General features: G+C 48.5%; 1 protein-coding gene across 1 annotated transcript; it reads left to right on the top strand.

Moving 5' to 3' along the window:
- Window positions 1-21: 21 nt before the first annotated feature.
- Window positions 22-22034, top strand: AKAP8 (A-kinase anchoring protein 8). Its single transcript, XM_066348246.1, has 14 exons — window positions 22-162; window positions 2530-2568; window positions 3984-4016; window positions 4512-4788; window positions 5363-5843; window positions 6536-6665; window positions 6904-6950; window positions 9764-9797; window positions 11653-11740; window positions 14062-14203; window positions 14559-14652; window positions 15084-15214; window positions 19035-19130; window positions 21298-22034. The coding sequence occupies exons 1-14, from the start codon at window positions 144-146 to the stop codon at window positions 21763-21765; spliced, it is 2079 nt and encodes a 692-aa protein (XP_066204343.1). The 5' UTR covers window positions 22-143; the 3' UTR covers window positions 21766-22034.
- Window positions 22035-22517: the final 483 nt, after the last annotated feature.

Raw genomic sequence — 22517 nt, 5'->3', positions numbered from 1 at the left:
CCCATCAGGAAAGCCAGGCAATGGTATCGTGCAGGAGAGATTACGTACGACCCTGGTCTTCCAGTAGCGGCAGTAGGTTCACCGAGCGCATGCGTCCGGTGGCTGCCTAGGTAAAGGGGCTGCTGGCGGGCCAAGTCGAAGCCATGGAGCAGGGCTACGGAGGTTGGTGTTCGCACTCCGGTGCAGTGGGGAGGGCAGACGGTATTCAGGTTCGCCACCATGCAGAGGGCCGCAGGATCGAGGCCTACACCCGAGTGCAGTTGCCGCAGCCTGGCCGTGTTGGTGTTGGACGGGCGCGCGCGCGCTGTTCATTGGGCCGTGGCTCAGTCGCTTCCGCGGCGCTGCATGCGGATTGGACGGCGGCTCCTGAGGAGGCGGGTGGAGCTTGGCGTCCGGACGCTGCGGCGGGCTTTAGGGGGGCCCCTTGGGCAATCCGGCCTGTTTCTACCCCTGTCTTGGTTAAGCTGTTTTACCTTACCGCTTGGTTTGCAGGCCCGCCTTCCCTTTCGGAAGACGCTACAAAATGGCGGCGCTGGGGGGCGGAGCCACCGCTCGAGCTCGTGAAGCGAGGGGTTCTCTTCCCGGGCTGCCAAGCTTGTCTGGAGACCCACGAGTGTGGGTGGGGGCCTCCGCGTGGCGGACGTCGCAGGGGGCGCCCATCTCGGAGTGCGTTTGGGCGGCGCGGGGTCGGGGTCTTTCCCACTAGCTGGGCGGTGCTGCGCGGCCGGTCCGGGTGCGGCCTCTGTGGGATTCAGCCTCGTGGTTCAGTCGCAAACTTGAGTCGTGCTAGCTTAGGACGAGACCTTGAGGGTCAAATGCTGGGTATTCCTTGTGCAAAGCTGGAAACCTAATGTGCTCTGGGGTGCTGACAGTTTGGTGGCTTTCTTTCGGATAGTGCTTTATGGTGGTCTGAAGGTGTTAGGGGGCTGTGTTAAAGGAGATCGTGCCCTTTCCACACTTGGGTTGCAGGGCCTGCGGCCGGTCTGACCTCGGGATCTGCTTTTTGTCTCGAGAAACAGCCTCCTGGGGAGCCTTTGCTACGTACTGGGATCCAAGTTTGCCAATTGGGAACAGTTGTGACTTAACACTTAGAGCTGCTAAGTTGGTAAGCCAAAGTATATGAGGTTCGAGGAGCAGGCGGTCTGATCTTGGAAGCAACAGCTAGAGAAGGCGTCTATTTTGAAAGGTAGAAGCGTTGTCAGGATCCAGGCCACAAGACTTGGCCGAAGCAGAGAGATTCTTGAGGTGCATGTGTGTGTCTGAGGTACTGGGGTGACTCAGCCTGGCTCTCCTGGTCTTTTCTGCAGCTTGACTGGGTCTCATCATTCTTTGCCACCAGATCTTTCAGCCAGTAATCATACTTCACACATGCTGTTAGCCTGGAGAGGTCCCCCCTCAACCCCCAACTTCCTACTTGCTTATAAACCTTTCAGGCTCAGTTTAGATGCTGCAGCGTCCCTGAGTCCTTCTGTAGCTTTTCTACCTGAAGTTATTTCCTAGGACTCCCTGACCTTGACAATTCCCTGACCAGCTTCCCAGCCCCATGATACTGGGAAAGTGACTTAGGTTTTCAAGCCTTTAAAGAAAAAAGTATCTACCTCAAGGGCATTGTGAAGTTCTGTGAGTAGCATGTGCCATTTTTGTTAGATCAGTGCTTCACAATGAAGCATTCAGTACCCACTTGCTGTTACAGATGTGGAAGGGGGCATGCCTGGGGTGTACCTTGCAGAAGACAAACTTCATGTGACTTTGGATCCAGTTTCCTAACCTGAGCCTTAGCTCTCTGGTCTCTGAATGACATTCTGTGACGCTGGCTAATGTGTGCTTAGTGCCTATTGTGTGTCAGTCCACAGTAGCCATTCACTTAGTGGTTTGGGTTGTCCAGGTCAGGGAGACCAGATACATCCTTGCTTTGTAAAGGTGAAGTCATTTGACAGATGTGGATGATTGCCTGTGCCCAGCTCTGTGCCACATCCAGGGTCACAGAGATGAAGAGGGGGCAGATTCTGTTATTGTGGTCTGGAGGGGCAGGCAGCCCCCACAGAGGCAAGCACAGTCTGATGCCCTAGGACCAGGATGAAGCGCTGGACTTGAAGGCCCACAGGAGCATTGGAGGATTCAAAGTTTCTTCCCAATTATGGGGTATTTATAGCTGCTTAGTTGGTGAGCCAAGGAGGGGAATGGACTGTGTCCTAATGCTGGGCTAGGTGATGGTTCTTCCTGTGTCCTCAACTGTAGGTTGAGGCTTAGGCCAAGGTCTCTCAGCACCTTACAGGCAGAGCTGGCCCAACGTGTATTCCCTTCCCCTCTTTTGTCTGCTTTGACCTTGGGCAGGTAGAGTGTGAGGATACAGTCAGCCAGCAGAGCCAGTGGTGGAATGACTTTAGTGTGGTGGTTATGCTGCCTTTTTGTAAGGCTGGCATTGAGCTCTTTTGAGGACATTCCTTTTAGGCTCTTCAGAGCACCTCCAAGGTATGTGTTCTCTGGTGTGACACAGAGGATCCTAACTCACAGGTCTTTTGTTCACAGGGTATGGGGCATGGAGTACTGGACCCACCAACACCCAGGGTAGGTGGGACCTGCTTTGCGGGGAGGCATGGGCTCCTGGATCCCTAACCAAAAGCACCAGACTTAACAGGTGTTCCTGAGGCTACATCAAGGGGACAGTGGCCTGGAGCCTGGAGAGGCACAAAGGGGATGCGAGGGTTGCAGCCTGGGGACAAGGGCTAGATAGTATGTTTTTTTGGCTTTGCAGGCTACACGATCTCTGACGTGCAGAAGCCACCATAGACAGCTTATGAATAAATAGACATGTCTGTGTTCCAAAATTTACTGAAGATCACAGACATTTGCATACCATATATAGTTTTTCACATGTCATGCAATAGTCTATTTCAGCACTTTTTGTTATTTTATTGTAGGTAAATAGCTGAGTGTATAACCAAAGATTTTTTAAATTTAGTAGACTTTTGCTTGGTAGTTTTAGATTTATAAGATTGAGCAGAGAATATGTATATAGAGTTCCATATGCTCACCCTACCGTCAGATCTGCACAGTTTTCTCTGTTAACATCTTGTATTAGCAGGATACATGTATTACAATTAATAAGCCAATGTTGATAACACTGTTAATAACTATAATCAATAGTTTACATTAATATTTACTTTGTATTATACATTTCTGTGGGTTTTGACAAGTGTATAAATGGCATTTCATGTCATGAAATAGTCTTGATTTTTCTTTCTGTTCCCAACCATTTAAAAATGTAAAACCCATTCTTAGCTTGTGTGTGGCTGTACAATTGGCAGTGGGCTAGATTTGGCCTGGGGCCTGGTGCTGACTGTTCTGGAGTCCAGATCATAGCACTCAGTACCTTTAAGGAGGCAGGATGTGCTCTGGCTGCAGCATTTTGCAGAGTTTGTTTGAGGGGAGAGGATGATGGTTCCCTTTGTTTGCTGAGCCTGACACTTGCCCATAGCAGCATTGGGAGCAGGCTCACTTCTCTGCCTATCACTGAGTTTTCTCGGGCCTGTGAAGAGGTTTCCATGTCACACAGATACAATGTCCACTTGCTCAGTTGAGTTGGAGACGTGATTTTCCACTGGTGCGTTCTCCATGATTTTGGCGGTGCCCGAGTGAGTGCTGGCATCTTAGAAGGGCTCTGCCTGGAGATCTGGCCTGTTGGCCTCCAACACCATTTCCATTGCCTCAATGGGAGAAACTGGGCTTGCCTAGGAGAGAAGCCCTGATGATGCTTAGCTGAGTGCTCTGGAGAAAATGAGTTTTACTGCTAGTGGGCCCAGCCTTTCCTGGCCTTAATAGGCAACCAAGGGTACCTCCCAGAGTGCTGCCACAGCTGCCTGCAGCCTTGGTCCTATGGATAGTGGAGGGAAGTGACAACTGGCCTTCAACATCTGGGGGGTGGGATGTCTCAGGTGCCTTTGTTGCAAACAAAGCTCTTGTGTGTTCTTGTTTCCTCTAAGGTGCATATGGAACTGGTGTGGCTAGCTGGCAAGGTAGGCCCTCCTGGGGGTCATTGGGTGGGTGAGGGGGCCTCTGATCAGCCACCCAGAAGAGCTGGGATGCAGGGACACCCATCTCCCCTTTGGGCTGTGCTCACAGCTCTCTTGAAGGCTTGGCAGGCTGAGCCTGATGTGTTGAGGAGGCCTGGAGGGAACCTTGCAGGAAGTGAAGGTGTTTTGGTTATCTTCTGGAGCAATATCTCCAATATCCCAACTGCCACTCATTGGCTCTCAGCCACCTCTGTTTTTGGATGGGAAGCAAATCTTAGGATTTGGCACAGAAAATCCACTGCTCAGAGTTGAAGTCTCGCCCCTGCCCTCTTCCTGATGCCTTTATGAGTTGTACAAAGGTAATGTGGGTGATGTCATTGGAACTTGGTCCTCTGACTCTCTTCTCTAATGGCAGTGGGTACTCCTCCCCAGACTTGTCCACCATGGAACAGCCTTGTGGCTGCTGAGGTTTGACTTGGCTCTTCTTTCCCCTGGCAGGTTATGAAAACTACAGTTACTACAGTGCCCAGAACACCAGTGTCACCACAGCAGCAACCTACAACTATGGCCCAGCCTCCTGGGAGACCTCCAAGGCCAGCGATGGCCTGGCAGCTGGAGGCGCTGCCATGCATGTGGCTTCTTATGGCCCAGAACCCTGCAGTGACAATTCTGACTCACTCATTGCCAAAATCAACCAGCGTTTAGACATGATGTCCAAGGAAGGAGGCAGGGGTGGGAGCAGCACCAGTGGGGAGGGCATACAGGACCGAGAGAGGTAATTACCAGCCTGACTCCTTCCCTGGGGATCCAGACACCATGCTTTGTATAGACTGAGGTGGGCAGCCACTCGTGTAGGAAGGCTCTTCTCAGCTCCCTGCTGAGCCTGGGTAGAGGAGTTGGGACCAGTAGTTTTCAACCTTTTTACACTTTAGGACTGGAGAAAATAGAATTATTTCAGGGACTACTAAAGCAGTAATCACCCTGAATGTAAGCAAATTCGACCAAGATCATTGGGTCTTTAATGTTCATACATCAGGGCAGTTGACTCTTGCATAATGTTGGTTTAAAGATACTGGTTGGGACAGGCATTTTAACAGGACTCGCTAGTTTCCTGAGTGGTGGGGTTTAGGGCATGACTTGCTAAGCAATGCCAGACTCCTTGTTTTTGCACCAGGAACTTAGCATACCCTCCCTGTTCTTGGGGCCAGTGGCTTGTGCCTTCCTTCCTCAGTATTAGGAGGGGTGTGGTGTTTCGGTTTGTTTTGGTGTCCTGAGCGGAGGGAGGTCAGCTCCTCGGGATTGTTGAGGTCACACCCAGAACTGTAGTGATGGTTGTACTTTCTTTGCAGTTCCTTCCGCTTCCAGTCATTTGATTCCTACAACTCCAGGCCTTGTCTGCCAGAGCACAACCCCTACCGCCCCAGCTATAGCTACAACTATGAGTTTGACATGGGGCCTGACCGCAGTGGTGGCTTTGGTAATCAGTACAGCAACTGCCGGGACCCCACCCGTGAACGGGGTTCACTTGATGGCTTCATGCGGGGCCGGGGCCAAGGCCGCTTCCAGGACCGGAGCAGCCCCAGCACCTTCATGCGCAATGACCACTTCTTACCGTCAGCAACCTCCGATCCCCTGCCTGCTCCCTGGACAGAGCTAAATTATGTGGGTGGGCGGGGCCTGGGAGGCCCCTCCCCCAACAGGCCCCCATCTTCCCTCTTCTCTCAGTCCATGGCCCCCAGCTACGGGGTGATGGGCATGCAAGGGGCAGGAAGTTATGACAACTCTGTGCCCTACAGATGTGGCCAGTTACAGACCCGGATAAAGGATCGGGTAAGCTCTTGTGAAGTTCTAACTCACCTTCTTTTTTCTTTTTAAACATCTTTATTGAAGTAAAATTATAGATTATAAGATTCAGTCATTTTAAATATATAATGCTACTTTTAGTAGAAATATACAGAATTATGCAGTCTGTACCACCATCTAATTTTATGTTAATATCAACCCAGAATGAAACTTATTAGCAGTCATTTCCTATTCTCTCCCCCAGCCTCTGACAACCACTAATCTACTGTCTCTGGATTTGCCTGTTTTGGACATTTCATATGAATACAATATGTGTCCTTTTATGTTTGGCTTCTTACAGTCAGCAAAACTTTTGTACTAGAGGGGGCGGGGGGAATTAAACCAGGGGTCTCAAACTCAACTCAGCATGTGGGCCGCAGAGCAAGATCACAGCCGTTCAGCGGGCCACACTAGGTCTACAAAAGGCAACTGTTACGCAACACTTTTCAGTGTCACAAAACAACCAGAAACTGTAGTTCGTGGATTAGTCTGCGGGCCACACAAAATTGTTCGGCGGGCCGCAAGTTTGAGACCTCTGAATTAAACTGTGTTGTCTTTACTTTCTGAAAAGATTTTATCTACCTTTGTTTTCTGACCTTATAACTTCTGCATTCTTCATTTCTCTGGGGTATTGTAATGGTCTGGGTAAGTGGTACATCAGGATGTACTTGTGTCTGTAGCCCAGGTGGCGAGGGTTTGACCGCTGTGGCCCAGACAGCATAGGCAGAAAACGGAAGCAGTTGCAAATCTACGATGAACTTGACACCAAACAGGCCCGGGCTGACAGTGAAGGAGATTTTTCTGAAAATGGTACGCTCTGGGAATGGGACACAGTGAATTGTCAGTGGATAGAGGATGAATGAGTTGCTCTGCCTGCCTGTACAGTGGACACACAGAAACTCAAGGGTGCCCTTTGTCACCCAAGTTCCCACAGCCCCCACTAGAGTCATAATAAGCTTGGTCACTCTGGACAATGAGCTTGAGAGGGTGAAAATAGTGGGCCAACCACTAAGAGGCTGACTTTCCCTATTCCTTTTGTATCCGGTAGATGATGGAGCTGGTGACTTCCGGTCGGGAGATGAAGAATTCAGGGGTGTAAGTCCACCTTCACTGGGCAGCCTCCTTTGTCTCTAGTGCAGGGTTTTTTCCTTATTTTAGCTTCTTTCTTTTTTTTTTTTTTTTTTAACAAGGACAGAGAGAGAGAGTCAGAGAGAGGGATAGATAGGGACAGACAGACAGGAACGGAGAGAGATGAAAGCATCAATCATCAGTTTTTCATTGCGACATCTTAGTTGTTCATTGATTGCTTTCTCATATGTGCCTTGACCACGGGCCTTCAGCAGACCGAGTAACCCCTTGCTGGAGCCAGTGACCTTAGGTCCAAGCTGGTGGGCTTTTTGCTCAAGCCAGGTGAGCCCACGCTCAAGCTGACGACCTCGGGGTCTCGAACCTGGGTCCTTCCGCATCCCAGTCTGACGCTCTATCCACTGCACCACCGCCTGGTCAGGCTTTAGCTTCTTTTTCACAGAAGTGGGAACTGTTACTCTGGTAGACTCGCCCCAACCTCATGAGTGGGTTTAATACCCTGACCTGCAGCTAGGCTTTCTAAGAGTTATCACAACAATCTTTCCCTCCCTGAAAAACTTCCCAGAACCCTCTCCAGCCACTCCTGTGTCTTTGTAGTGATAAACCTCGTACTTACACATGGTAAGTACAGTGGCTGTACAGCCTGAGGCTTCCAGACATGCTGAAGACTGCCGGCTTCATGCGGCTAAGCTGCACCCACGTCATTCATTCCTTTCATCCAGTCATGGTTGATTGGTGTTTATGGCTGGCTCTTACCCGGGACCTGGGAGCGAGCCTTTGCCATGCCCTGCAAATTTTTTTTAAAAAGGTTTTTTTAAGATTTTATTTATTGATTTTAGGGGTGCGAGGAGGAGCAGGAAGCATCAACTTGTAGTTGCTTTTCTCGTGTGCTCTGACCGGGCAAGCCTGGGGTTATGAAGCAGCGACCTCAGCATTCCAGGTTGATGCTTTATCTACTGCGCCCTCATAAGTCACGCCACCCTCTGCCAAGTTTGGGGTAGGACCCAGAGATCTGGGTGTATAAAGGCATTGTCCAGATGCTTGTAATGGCCAAATGGGTTGGCAAAAGGTGGGAGGGGCAGGATACAGTGAATTTTCAGCTTTTCTGAATGTCTTGCTTGCCCCCTATTTGTCTTGAGTCCAATCTGTACCTGCTGATTGGTAATTTAATCTTTGGATGCCTAAGGAATGGGTTCCCTTTCCATTTTTAGTTAGATTGTCATTATTATTTTTTTTAATGATTTTTATTTTATTTTTTCAGAGTCAGAGAGAGTCAGAGAGAGGGATAGATAAGGACAAACAGGAACAGAGAGAGATGAGAAGCATCAATTATCAGTTTTTTGTTGCGTATTGGGACACCTTAGTTGTTCATTGATTGCTTTCTCATATATGCCTTGACCAGGGGACCTTCAGCAGACTGAGTGACCCCTTGCTCGAGCCAGTGCTTGGGTCCAAGCTGGTGAGCTTTTGCTCAAACCAGATGAGTTCACGCTCAAGCTGGCAACCCCAAGATCTCGAACCTGGGTCCTCAGCATCCCAGTCCGATGCTCTATTCACTGCGCCACCGCCTGGTTAGGCTAGATTGTCATTATCTATACCTGATTTTTTACAACCTTTGGTAAATACAAAGAAATGGCTGGGAAACTTGGTAATGCCCATTCAGTAAAGAGCAGTGGAAATAGCATCCTACAAATTGGGGTTTCTTGACATACAACTGATGAATGAGCTCCTGGCATTCTTCTGTGCAGAATATACATTGTCAGACTATTGAGCTCTAGAAAAAGCTGAAAGAGGGTCAGTATCTTTAATTAAAAAGTAAAATGGCCTGACCTGCGGTGGCGCAATGGGTAAAAGTGTTGACCTGGAACGTTGAGGTTGCTGGTTCAAAACCCCGGGCTTGCCTGGTCAAGGCACGTATGGGAGTTGATGCTTCCTGCTCCTCCCCCCCCCTTCTCTCTCTCAGCTTCTCTCTCTGTCCCCTCTCTCTAAAATGAATAAATAAAATCTTAAAAAAAAAAAAAGTAAAATAGCCCCCTGGCCGGTTGGCTCAGTGTTAGAGCGTCGGTCTGGCATACGGAAGTCCCGGGTTCGATTCCTGGCCAGGGCACACAGGAGAAGCGCCCATCTGCTTCTCCACCCCTCCCCCTCTCCTTCCTCTCTGTCTCTCTCTTCCCCTCCCTTAGCTGAGGCTCCATTGGAGCAAAAGATGGCCCGGGCGCTGGGGATGGCTCCTTGGCCTCTGCCCCAGGCGCTAGAGTGGCTCTGGTCGCGACAGAGCGATGCCCCGGATGGGCAGAGCATCGCCCCCTGGTGGGCGTGCCGGGTGGATCCCGGTCGGGCACATGCGGGAGTCTTGTCTGACTGCCTCCCCATTTCCAGCTTCAGAAAAATACAAAAAAAAGAAAAGAAAAGAAAAAAGTAAAATAGCCTAACCTGTGGTGGTGCAATGGGATAAAGCGTCGACCTGAAACACAGGTTGCTGGTTCGAAACCCTGGGCTTGCATGGTCAAGGCACATATGGGAGTTGATGCTTCCTGCTCCTTCCCCTCCCCTCCCCCCCTCTCTCTCTTTCCTTTCTAAAAATTGAGTAAATAAAGTCTTTTAAAAAAAAATTAGTCATCATCACAGAATCTTAGAAAGCAACCAGTAGTGACAGGACTCACGCAGGCTCTATCCCATGGCCCTGGGCCTTGTCTTAACACATTGTGTCTGGGTTCCTGGTGGCACAGCAACCGCCAGGTAGTGGCAGAGAGCTGGGCTGGCTGGTGTGGAGAGTTGTGGAAACCACCTCACTGCCCAACTTCATGTGTGTCCCTTTTCAGGAGGACGAATTCTTCGACTCTGGGAGGCAGAGAGGTAGGAATCGCTTGTTGTCCCTTTGAGCTTTCCTTTGTCTGCCTGGCTGTCCTGCACTCACTCTCCAACTCCCAGCTGAGCTGGGCCTCTGAGCAAGCCTGGGGCATGAATGGGGGGGGGGGCTGATGGCTCAGGGCAGAAGAGGAGCCATGATCGCTGGGTTGACCTTGGCCATGGCACTCACCTCAAGACTTTGCTCCATTGTTTAGAGCAGCACTTGCAGGAAACTGGTCTGTGGTCCTCACTCAATGCAGGCTGTGGAGAGGGGAAATTTATCTGTGAGTGTATGCAACAGCTTACAGTGGTAGTGAAGGGAGTCTCAAAAACACACGAGAAAAAGAAAAGGTACCCTCCAGCCTGTCCTTAGCCAATAGTAGCCCTGTCCTGTTTTCTCCTGGGATTCATTCTTTCCACAGTTCCCTTGGTTGCTAGCCCAATGCTTTCAGCCTCTAGGTAGGGGTACTGGCAACTGCAGTGCACATTGCTGCGTGGGACAGAGTTCAAACACCTGCTTCAATTGGGAACTCAGGGCAGGGGGATGACCTGTCAGGTACAATAGACCCAGATACTCCAGATGCAGTCATTGCTCAGCGGGTGCTATCAGTTCCAGTGCTAGGGACCTAAAAGTCCAAAGTTAGCAGCAAGAGCAAAGCCAAATTAAACCTCGTGGGGGTGCATGGGGAAGTGGCCTGAGACGTGGTGGCTTTGAGCTTATCCAAAAGCCAGTTTTCCTGTACCCATCAGTTTCTAGTTTTCCCCCCATAAATTCTGATGGCCCCTGGCTTAGATGCTTCTTCCCTTAATGTGTTCAGGCATAGCCAACCCTCAAGGTCCGCTCACCCTGTTTATTGAAGCGATTATGTTTGTAGCATGGGACTACACAGCATTGAGCAGTTCATGAAGCGGGGAAAATGCTAAAGCAAAGGTGACATGTTTATTGCGTGCAGGTCCTGCTACCTACCCGGAATGACTTTGCTATTAAACAGCAGTAATAGTTTCAGGCAGTGACCTCTTGCCAAAAATCCCACACGCCCTTTTGAGAGGCTTCTGAGCAGCGCACGCCGGTCGCCATCTTCGTGGGACAGTCTCGTGACTGGCATCAGGGGTAGGGGTTTCAGTTCAGATGCTTAACCAACCTTTTTTCAGTGTCTAGCCCTGTCCCCAAGCTGCGGTAACCTGGCCTGGCCTCACTCTGGGACACTGGGCTGCTCAGCTCTCAGAGGAGCTCTTGCACTGGCCCCAGGGGATGGATGGAGGACCAGTAGCTCTCCTCCCACTTTTCTTTCTAGGAAATGTTTTCCACATGGCCCTGGGAAAACCCTAGAGTGATAGTTTTTGTGAGTGGAAGATAGAGTTTGGGCCAGCAAGGACTGACAGACCTGCTGAAGCCCTAGTTTAGAGGAGGCCAATGGTCCACCTAGAGGTGGGACGGAGGGAGGTAGAACAGCTTGCTTTATTTTCTGAGGCCTTCCAGCTGCTGCCTCTCTACCTAGGAAGAAGTGCTTCTCTCTCTTAACTGATGTTGGGAGAAGACCTCATAAGGCACTGGATTAGAAAAGCAGGATAGGGAAGGGCAGAGAGCAGGTGGGCCACGTTCCTGGCCCATCCCAGCCCTATCTGGCCTGGGAGGAGTGAAGTGTCTCCCCTGGGAACTCCCAAAGGTTCTCATCAAAGCCCATCCTTGTTGGGAGCCTTTGACAGCCCCTTGGTGTCTCAGGGTGTCCTGACCCTGCCGTGTTTGGAGGCGGCAGTGGGGCACGGGGTACATTGGCCAAGTTGTGGCCCCATCAAGGCCTCAGGGCCCAATTCCTCAGTGGGCTCCGCAGAGGGTCTTGAAGGGATTTCTGTGTTGCAGGAGAAAAGGAGGATGAGGATGATGAAATGAAGAAGAGAAGGGAAAAGCAAAGGAGAAGAGACAGGATGCGGGACCGAGCAGCTGACAGGTGAGGTGAGAGGTCCTCTGACCTGGGCACTGTAAGGCTCTCCTGACATCATCGATCTTCACTCCATGGTGCAGGGGGGCCTGTTGTGGGGTATTCCAGTTGTCTGTGGGGAAAGCCTAGTCAGAGCAGTGGGAGACAACACTTGGGGTACAGGTATGGAATCATACCCTTGCCAGAGGGTCCCTGTGACCCTCATGTGCCCAGCAGGGGGCTCTGTTGCTCTCCTACGTACCTGTGGGAAGTTTCCTTGAACCCTGGTTGTGTCTGTCATCCCAGACAAGTGACCTTCATTAAGTAGAGCTGCTAAGAAGGTGTTCTCATGCCTTGTGCAAATCCAGATCACCTCTGGAGTTTGACTTAACAGTTTATACATGTATAGATGTTACCTTTAAGATTGTGTTTAAGTAGAAAAAGAAGCCCAAAGTATGTTAGTGTGACTTTACCATGCGCCTCTCTCTCTGTCCAGTGATTATGTGGCTGCTTTCTAGAAATGTAAACCACTGGTGGCCATGGGGGCACTTGATTGCTGAGGCCTTAACCACACGTGGCTTCTTCTCTGTGCACAGGTTCTCTTTATGACTTAAAAGGGGACTCCTTGCTTTTTAAGACTTTTTTCTTGTGCAAAGAATGCTCAGCAAAAGGGCTAAAGGAGCCAGGAACTGAAAAGTAGGAGCTTTCAGATGTTACAAAAATTTATCAAAACCCTTATTAAATAGATGAATAAATGATGGCAAATTTTATCTGTTTTCATGCCACATGAGAACTGAGGTGATGTTTTTTAAAAAGAATCTCTAGATTCCATCCTAGTAATTGAGTATCCTCAGAGCGCTTGTCAATCTTGGAGCAGTTATCACAGGTAAGGTAAAGATACAGCCAGGAAGCACATTTCTTTCTGACAGTTTTGCACATAGGGCCTGGGTAATTTTTTCCCTTTTCACTCCTCTGTCAGAGGTATGTACGAAAGCTTGTGGCCCTGGTCTGGAGATCCAAAGCCAAAAATTTGAGGCCTACAGAACTCTGAGGAGGAGTCCATAGGGCCTGTGCTCTTACCACAGAAGATCTACTGGCTCCTGGGCAGAGCCATGGGAAGTGGCACTCCACAGGGGTGTGTGTGGAGGTCGGCAGTCTTCTCTCCCCTCATCCTACAGCATGATTGCATTTGTGAGACTTTGAAAGCACAGACAGCCTGACCTGTGGTGGCGCAGTGGATCAAGCATCAACCTGGAATGCTGAGGTTACTGGTTCAAAACCCAAGGCTTGCCCAGTCAAGGCACATGCGAGAAGCAACTACTAGAAGTTGATGCTTCCCACTCTTCCTGCCCTTCTCTCTCTCTCTCTCTCTCTCTCTCTCTCTCTCTCTCTCTCCTCTTTCTAAAATCAATAAAGTATTTTTTAAAAAAAAGAAAGAAAGCACATGACAAAGAAACATGTTTTTATCCATGAATTTGATATAACATGTCTTTCAATTGAATTCCTGTGGGAGAACTAATATTAGGTCCTGTAAATTTTGAATCGTTTAAGATCCTCAGGAATTTCTCCATCATATGATATAGGGTTGCCTTGTATCACCCCTGTGGCTGCAAAAAGAAACATACCTGAAAAGCTGTGGTATTAGGTACTACATCCCCAGAGCAGTGGGCTAGAGGCTTAGGGAGTCTGCAGTCCTGAATAGTCTCTTAGGGTGTTCTTTGTTTTGGGGGGGAGTGACAGAGAGGGACAGATAGGGACAGACAGACAGGAAGCAAGAGAGATACAAAGCATCAATTCTTTATTGTGGCACCTTAGTTGTTCATAGACTGCTTTCTCATATGTGCCTTTACTGGAGGCCTATAGCAGAGTGAGTGACCCCTTGCTCAAGCCAGTGACTTTGGGCTTCAAGCCAGCAACCTTTGGGCTCAAGCCAGTGACCACGGAGTTATGTCTGTGATCCCCTCGCTCAAGCCAGTGATCCTGCACTCAAACTGGTGAGCCCGCGCTCAAGCTGGTAACCTTGTGGTTTCAAACCTGGGTCCTCCACATTCCAGTCCAACGCTCTTATCAACTGCACCACCACCTGATCAGGCTCTTAGGGTGTCCTTTTAAAGGCCTTTGGGTCAAAAAGACTAGAACTACTGTAAATTGCTACATGAATCATTTTCCTGAATAGTTTCAAGGTTGTATTTTCATTCTTAGAATGAGTAAACGGGTAACAGCTGTTCTTGACACCCTGTGAGAAGTTAGAAGTCTTAGCTCAGAAATAGCTTTCCTGTTTCATTTCGGTTCTAACCAGAAATGAACTAGTTATCACTGCATCACTACTCGTTTTTGTCTTTTTTCTTCAGGATTCAGTTTGCCTGTTCCGTGTGCAAGTTTCGTAGCTTTGAAGATGAAGAAATCCAGAAGCATCTGCAAAGTAAATTTCACAAAGAGACCCTGCGGTTTATAAGTACCAAACTGCCTGATAAGACAGTGGAGTTCCTTCAGGTGAGGCACACTTGGTCTCTGTCACAGTGTTTCCTGATGATCCTGCAGGTGTCAGATTCCTCACAAGGAAGGGGAAGGAAGATAAGAGGTCTAAACTTGGTTAAGGTTTCTATTTTCAAGATAACAGTTGTTCCAGTCCCCATGTCAGAGGGACAACTGAGAGCCATTTTAGTTCCTGTTAGTTCTGCGCACAGAGAAGCTCTGATAGCCATCTTCCCACCTTAGGGACAGCTGAGACAAGGCTGTCATCCAATAGAGGCTTGGCAGCCACCCATGGTGAGCTGCCTCTGGTGCATTTGAGAAATACTCACGTGCTACCCTTTCTTGATTTGGTGCCATCTCCCAACCCCTCTAGGAATACATTATAAACAGGAATAAGAAGATTGAGAAGCGGCGTCAGGAACTGATGGAAAAGGAAAGCACAAAACCAAAACCAGATCCTTTCAAAGGTGAATTGTGATCCTTGGGGGAGAGGGGCCATGCTGTTCTGCACAGCGCTAAACACATGATTCGATGTAGAGCCAGCAGAGTTGCTGATGATGTGACATGAAGACCCTTGGGTCACTTAGCAATGGAAAGAGGCCCTCGAGTATGGCCTAAGTTAGATCTCAATTCTATAGGCAACTTAACAGAGTGATAGGAAGTACTCTGCAGTTATTTCTTCCTTGGACCAAAGGATGAGAAAAGTTGGAAGTAATAAACACCCCGGTGCAGAGGCTGGCTGTCCTGACCCTGCACTCCTTCTGGAAGGCCAATGATGCCTGCTTCTCTGTGCTAACTGAATTCCTACAGAGGGCTACAAGGAGAAAATTGGGGGCTGGGAGGAAAGCATCACATGCATGTTGTCTCAGATCCTATATGACTTGGGTTTCATCAACAGGGATTGGCCAGGAGCACTTCTTCAAGAAGATTGAGGCTGCTCACTGCCTGGCTTGTGACATGCTGATCCCTGCGCAGCATCATCTCCTTCAGCGGCACCTGCATTCCGTTGATCATAATCACAACCGCCGGGTGAGTCCCCTCTTGATACTGGCTGAGGGGCAAGCCTTCCTGGGCTGCCAGTGGGGGGTTCAGAACCTTCTGTGTTTCATGGGAAATGCTCACATCTTTAGAGGCTCTTGCCATATTCCATCAAGTCTGTCACTTCATCAATGAATTGAGCTTTGCATCCCAGTTTGTTGAAATGTGAGAAAATATGTTGCTTAGAATTAATTAAATACAAAACTGAAATTGTCCTGGTTTGAGAATGTTCTCTGTAAACCACACATATCAATTCCCCAGTAACTGGAAAACTGGATTTTCTATAAACTGAGGTCAAGGGCCATTCAGAGCAAAGTGGCCTGGGGGACCCATTTGGCCCTTACTAGCTTATGGGGCTTAAGGCTAAAAGTTTAGTTCCATGTCAGCAAATTTTTCTTTAAAGGGACAAATTGTAAATATTTTCAGCTTTGCAGGCAATTTGGTGTCTGTCCAACAAGTCTGCCATTGGGCAGCAAAAGCAGCCACAGATGACTACATGAAGGAATAGGTGTGGCTGCACTTGGCCCACTGGCTGTGGCTTGCTGATCCCTGATTTAACATCTCTGTCCAACTATGAAATAAAGCTAGCAATACCTGCCTACCCCATCTCCCAGTTTTATTAATGAGAAGCCAAAAACACTGTATAAGCAAGGGATTACTATATATGCATGTCAAGCTGTTTTTAAGCATTCATAATTTTGCCATTGAAATTAGTATAAAGTTAATCTTAACTCAAAACTGAAAAGAAAATCCTTCTTTTCCTACTTAGTTCTTCTAAACTGTAAATGCTCATTTCATCTTTGCTTATGCACATATGCACATGATACTTGGACATCAGAGGTGTGTCTGTGCTTTTATGTTTTTTGTTTTTGTTTTTGTTTTTGTTTTTTGAGAGGGAGGAGAGAGAGAGAGAGAGACAGGAACATCAAGCTACTCTTGCGTGTGCCCTGGCTGGGGAATCAACCAGCAACCTCCACACTAGGATGACATTCCAACCAACTGGGCTATCTGCCCATGGTTTTATTTATTGATTGATTTTTAGAGAGACAAGAGAGGAAGGGGGTGGGAGGGAGAGAGAGGGAAAGCAGTCATTTGTTGTCCCATTCAGTCATGCATTTATTTATTTTGTATCTTTCCAAAGTGAAAAGCGGGGGTGGGGGGGCAGTCAAGACAGACTCCCGCATGCTCCCAATGGACAGAGATCCACCTGGCATGCCCACCAGGGGGCAATGCTCCGCTGCAACCAGAGTCACTCTAGTGCCTGAGGTGGAGGCCATGGAGCCATCCTCAGCATCCAGGCCAATTTTGCTCCCATGGAGCCTTGGCTGCAAGAGGGGAAGAGAGAGATAGAGAGAAAGGAGATGGGGCCTGACCAGGTGGTGGCGCAGTGGATAGAGCGCTGGACTGGGATGCAGAGGACCCAGGTTCGAGACCCCAAGGTCGCCAGGATGAGTGCGGGCTCATCCACCAGCTTGGACCCAAAGGTCGCTGGCTCGAGCAAGGGGTTACTCGGTCTGCTGAGGGCCCACAGTCAAGGCACATATGAGAAAGCAATCAGTGAACAACTAAGGTGTTGCAACGAGAGAAAGGAGAGGGGGAAGGCTGGAGAATCAGATGGGCGCTTCTCCTGTGTGCCCTGGCCAGGAATCGAACCTGGGACTTCCACACACTGGCTGACGTTCTACCACTGAGCCAACTGGCCAGGGAGTCATGCATTTATTGATTGCTTCTTTTGTGTGCCCTGACTGGGGATCAAACATGCAACCTTGTTTCAAGACAAGGCTCTTAACTGATTGAGCTAACCAGCCACAGCTACTTTTATCTTTTTTTTTTTTTAATTCATTTTTTAGAGAGGAGAGAGAAAGGGGGAGAGAGAGAGAGAGGAGAGAGAGACAGAGAGAGAAGGTGGGGAGGAACTGGAAGCATCAACTCCCATATGTGCCTTGACCAGGCAAGCCCAGGGTTTCGAACCGGCGACCTCAGCATTTCCAGGTCGACGCTTTATCCACTGCGCCACCACAGATCAGGCTACTTTTATCTTTTTTTTGTTGTGTTGTTTTAAATGAGAGGACTGGAGATAGTTAGGCAGACTCCCACATGTGCTCCAACTATCCACGTGACAACCCCTGTCTGGGGCCAATGCTCAAATCAATTGAGCTGCTTTTAGCGTCTGAGGCTGACATGCTCCGACCAACCAAGCTATCCTCAGTTACCTGGGGCCAGTGCTCGAACTAATTCAACTACTGGCTGCGGGAAGAGAAGAGGGAGAGAAAGGGGAGAGGTGAGGATAGAAGCAGATACTTGCTTCTCCCTATGTGCCCTGACCCAGAATCGAACCCAGGACATCCATATGCTGTGCTGACGCTCTGTCTACCAAGCCAACCAGTGGGGGCCAGCCACTTTTATCTTTTTTTTGTTAATGTATTTATTTATTTTTTTTTTTTATTTTAGAGAGGAGGGAGAGAAAGAGAGAGAAGGGAGGAGGAGCAAGAAGCATCAACTCCCATATGTGCCCTGACCAGGCAAGCCCAGGTTTCTAACTGGCGACCTCAGTGTTTCCAGGTCGACACTTTATCCACTGCGCCACCACTGGTCAGGCCACTTTTATCTTTCATCAGACTTTGTATTTTTCTGAAGTTGGAAACGGGGAGGCAGTCAGACAGACTCCCACATGCGTCCGACTGGGATCCACCTGGCATGCCCACCAGGGGGCGATGCTCTGTTGCAACCAGAGCCATTCTAGCGCCTGAGGCAGAGGCCACAGAGCCATCCCCAGCGCCTGGGCCAACTTTGCTCCAATGGAGCCTTGGCTGCGGGAGGGGAAGAGAGAGACAGAGAGGAAGGAGAGAGGAGGGGTGGAGAAGCAGATGGGAGCTTCTTCTGTGTGCCCTGGCCGGGAATTGAACCCATGACTCCTGCACGCCAGGCCGACGCTCTACCATTGAGCCAACCGGCCAGGGCTCGTCAGACTTTTCTACACTATTTCACAGTGTTAGTTCCAATGTTGTTAAGGTGCCTTCTTTCTCTCACTCTTGGAGTCTGGCATTTTGGGATTTGCCTCACTTAAGAAAGATGTTAGTGGCCCTGGCCTGTTGGCTCAGTGGTAGAGCGTCGGCCTGGCGTGCAGAAGTCCCAGGTTCGATTCCCGGCCAGGGCACACAGGAGAAGCGCCCATCTGCTTCTCCACCCCTCCCCCTCTCCTTCCTCTCTGTCTCTCTCTTCCCCTCCCGCAGCCGAGGCTCCATTGGAGCAAAGATGGCTCGGGCGCTGGGGATGGCTCCTCGGCCTCTGCCCCAGGCGCTAGAGTGGCTCTGGTCGCAACAGAGCGACGCCCCAGAGGGGCAGAGCATTGCCCCCTGGTGGGCGTGCCGGGTGGATTCCGGTCAGGCTCATGCGGGAGTCTGTCTGACTATCTCTCCCCGTTTCTGGCTTCAGAAAAATACAGAAAAAAGAAAAAGAAAGATGTTAGTCATTGCCTGACCTGTGGTGGCGCAGTGGATAAAGTGTCGACCTGGAAATGCTGAGGTCGCCGGTTTGAAACCCTGGGCTTGCCTGGTGAAGGCACATATGGGAGTTGATGCTTCCAGCTCCTCCCCACCTTCTCTCTCTGTCTCTCTCTTCTCTCTCTCTTCCTCTGTCTCTCTCCCTTTCTCTCTCCTCTCTAAAATGAATTAAAAAATTTAAAAAAAGAAAGATGTTAGTCATCTGTGCATATGGCTTATCTCAGGGCAATTTGCTAGTCTGGCTGGTGTGTTCTCTTGCTGCTCTATATGTGCCATTTTTAAAAGTCCATGTTTCGTTCCCTTTGCAGTTGGCTGCTGAACAGTTCAAGAAAACAAGTCTCCACGTGGCTAAGAGTGTTTTGAATAACAGACATATAGTGAAGATGCTGGAAAAATACCTCAAGGTTAGGAGTCCATTGGAAGGGAAAAGAAATGGAAAATTAACTACAAGTATGGGACTGGATCTTGAGAGCAGCATTTAGCATTTCTGAGTCTTTTGAAAAATTGAGGGATGTTGGAATGTATCAGGCTTGGGAATTCCACAGTTGTGGGTTTCCTGAGACGGTGCTTGCTTGGAAACTCCGGAATGTGGTTCTGCTTGACTAATTAAAAAACATATCCAAGGTAGGTAATTATCCAAGAAAGAAGCTAAGAAAAGGTTTTTCTGGAGATTCAGCTGACAATGAAATGGAGTACCAAGGCCAAAGGAAGAGCTGGAGGTGCCACAACCACTGAGCCATAGGAACAGGAGCAGAGTAATAAAAACTCCCAAAGAGCCCTGGCCAGATAGCTCGATTGGTTAGAGCATCATTCTGAAGCACAGAGGCTGCCAGTTCAGTCCCTGGCCAGGGCACATATAGGAACAGATCAATGTTTCTGTCTCTTTTTCTTTCTCACTAAAATCAATAAATAAAAATTAAAGCCTGACCACGCAGTGGTGCAGTGGATAGAGTGGCGGACTGGGAGGACACGGAGGACCCAGGTTCAAAACCCCAAGGTCGCCGGCTTGAGCGCGGGCTCATCTGGTTTGAGCAAGGCTCACCAGCTTGAGCCCAAGGCTCGAGCAAGGGGTCACTCAGTCGGTTGTGGCCCCCCGGTCAAGGCACATACAAGAAAGCAATCAATGAATAACTAATATGCCACACCAAAGAATTAATGCTTCTCATCTTTCTCCCTTCCTGTATGTCTGTCCCTGTCTGTTCCTCTCACTGTCTGTCTCGGTCTCTGTCACACACACACACAAAAAGAAAAAAAAGAGAGAGAAGAAAGGTACCTGGTAGAGAAGTTGGAAGATCCCCTCTTTCCTCCTTGGGAAGCCCACTTTGCTAAATGCTCATCTCCATGACTTTTAACATTTGAGACCGGTAGCATAGGCTGGATAGCACCTGTTTGCCCTCCTCTCAGTTACTAAATGCTTTAGTATTTGACAATTCATTCTATCCATCAAAGGCACAGAATCTTAAATACAGGAGATCCTTGAATATTCAATATCATTTTATTATAATGTTGAGAACCTGACCCTGTGGTAGCCCAGGGGATAAAACGTTGACCTGTAACACTGAGGTTAGCAGTTTGAGCAAGAGCTCACTGGCTCAGCTATAGCCCCCCCAGTCAAGAGCACATATGAGAAAGCAGTCAATGAGCACTTAAAGTACCACAACAACAAGTTGATGTTTCCCATCTCTCTTCCTGTCTCTCTCTCACTAAAAAAATAAAATAAAAATAAACTAGAGACAGTTTTAACATACACTTGTGAGAAGTTTGGCCTGAGAAAGTCAGGCTTGGATGACTGATGTTTAATAGCTTTGTGACCTCTGGCAAGTTACAGACTCATTTCTTTATAAAATGGGGATAATCCTCACGCCAGGAATCTGAGCCTATTTAAATGAAACTAAAATTTAAAATAATCTTAACCTCCTGTTAAGAGATTATTTTAAAATTTGGTTTAGATACTAGGTCTTTTTGAACTTTTCTTCATGGTTATATGCTTGAATAAAAGGTCCAAAATAGTTCTGGGGAAGCTTTCTCAGAGATGTCTTTTTTTTTTTTTTTTTTTTTTTTTTACAGAGAGAGTCATAGAGAGGGATAGATACGGACAGACAGACAGGAACGGAGAGAGATGAGAAGCATCAATCATTAGTTTTTTGTTGCGACACCTTAGTTGTTCATTGATTGCTTTCTCATATGTGCCTTGACCGGGGAGCTACAGCATACCGAGTAAGCCCTTGCTCGAGCCAGCGACCTTGGGTCCAAGCTGCTGAGCTTTTGCTCAAACCAGATGAGCCCGCGCTCAAGCTGGCGACTTCAGGGTCTCGAACCTGGGTCCTCCACATCCCAGTCCGACGCTCTATCCACTGTGCCACCTCCTGGTCAGGCTCAGAGATGTCTTTTCTGAATCTATTGGCTCTGAGAACCTGTAGGATTAAGTCATCTGGTATATATAGTTCAAAGTATTTCTCTTGTTGTTTCTGCCCATCGTGAAAACATGAGCTACCAGCAACTTGGGCCTCCGTCCGTGTCTCGCTTAGACGGTTTTTTAGAGTGCACTTACCTGCGTTTCTCCTTGGCCAGGGTGAAGACCCTTTCACCAGCGAAACTGCTGATCCAGAAATTGAAGGAGATTACAATTTAGGAGGAGAGGATAAAGAAGAGACACCTGAGGAGGTGGCTGCAGAAGTGTTAGCTGAGGTGATTACAGCAGCAGTGAGGGCAGTAGAGGGGGAAGGAGTGCCCACTTCAAAAAGTATTGAAATGCTGGCTGAAGGGGAAGGTTCCATGGACACCGCAGAAGCCACTAGTGGTCTCCATCCTGTACAGCTTCTGGAAGTGGACACACACTGTGGAATGACATCTGAGAAGGAGAACGCTGAAGCAGAGGTTGGAGGTGAAGGTTCCCAGGCTAGAAATGAGGCTGCTGAGGCTGAAGGTGAAGCAGAGGCAGAAAGCGCCGTAACCGTCACTGTTCCTGCCCCAGCTGCCAGAGAAGCCGAAGTGGAACAAACTGATGTGGAGTCCAAAGATGGGAATCCCACAGAATGATCCTCCTTTCCCTGTTTCAAGGGATGGTCTATAATGCATTGCTTTTTTACCTTTGGTTTGTAAGTAGTACTGGGGAGTGTGTTACTAGAATATGCTGGAAACTTAATTTTGGTGAAAAGACCCAGCCATTTCCTTCAGAAAAATGTACCTCACAGGCTTTCTGAGTTGTGTGGCTTCCTGCCTTGGTTTGAAGGCTGCAGAAGTACATTCCCCCAAGCAGCTGTGACCTCTCTACACTGCAGTTGAATAATAAAAGTTGGGTAATTAGATTTTGATGGTAACTTTTCTTATTAAATATAGCCACTAGCTAAAAGACCTTTTCTTTTTTTATTATTTTCTCTGGGAACAGCTCAAAATACTAGGCTATATCTTGCTTTATAAAGAATTTTAAGTTTCAAGAATTGGTTTGGCTTCAGTTTTTTACCTCTGCTGTTGTAGTGCACTGAATGGTATGTGATCCTCACAAGATAGCAGAATCTTGTTAACATGTGATGTTGGTTCTGTTACATCACTGAATTCTCAAAGGCCTGATAAATCTGACATGACTGCACCACTAAAAGCACAACCAGTTGCCCCTCAAGAATGAGGGCACTTTGCCTAGCATTGTTTCCCAATCTCTAATCCTGGGTGAATCACCTTCAGAATTTTTTATTTTACATGTGTTCACCTCTGCATAACTTCAGGGCTTTTTCTTTAAATTGAGTTACTTCCAATATACTTAAGTATATTTGAAAAGAAAACTTGTTCCTCTG

The sequence above is a fragment of the Saccopteryx leptura genome, chromosome 1, assembly GCF_036850995.1.
Source record: "Saccopteryx leptura isolate mSacLep1 chromosome 1, mSacLep1_pri_phased_curated, whole genome shotgun sequence".
Lineage (NCBI taxonomy): Eukaryota > Metazoa > Chordata > Mammalia > Chiroptera > Emballonuridae > Saccopteryx > Saccopteryx leptura.
The sequence above is the reverse complement of the archived record's forward strand: the minus strand, read 5'-3'. Positions and strand labels throughout refer to the sequence as shown.

What these genes read in the sequence shown, in the direction of transcription:
- AKAP8 (XM_066348246.1), top strand. An exon ending in AGACCCGGATAAAGGATCGG is followed by an intron (nt 5,844 to 6,535) that starts GTAAGCTCTTGT and finishes TTGTGTCTGTAG; the next exon opens with CCCAGGTGGCGAGGGTTTGA. An exon ending in AGACAGTGGAGTTCCTTCAG is followed by an intron (nt 14,204 to 14,558) that starts GTGAGGCACACT and finishes CAACCCCTCTAG; the next exon opens with GAATACATTATAAACAGGAA.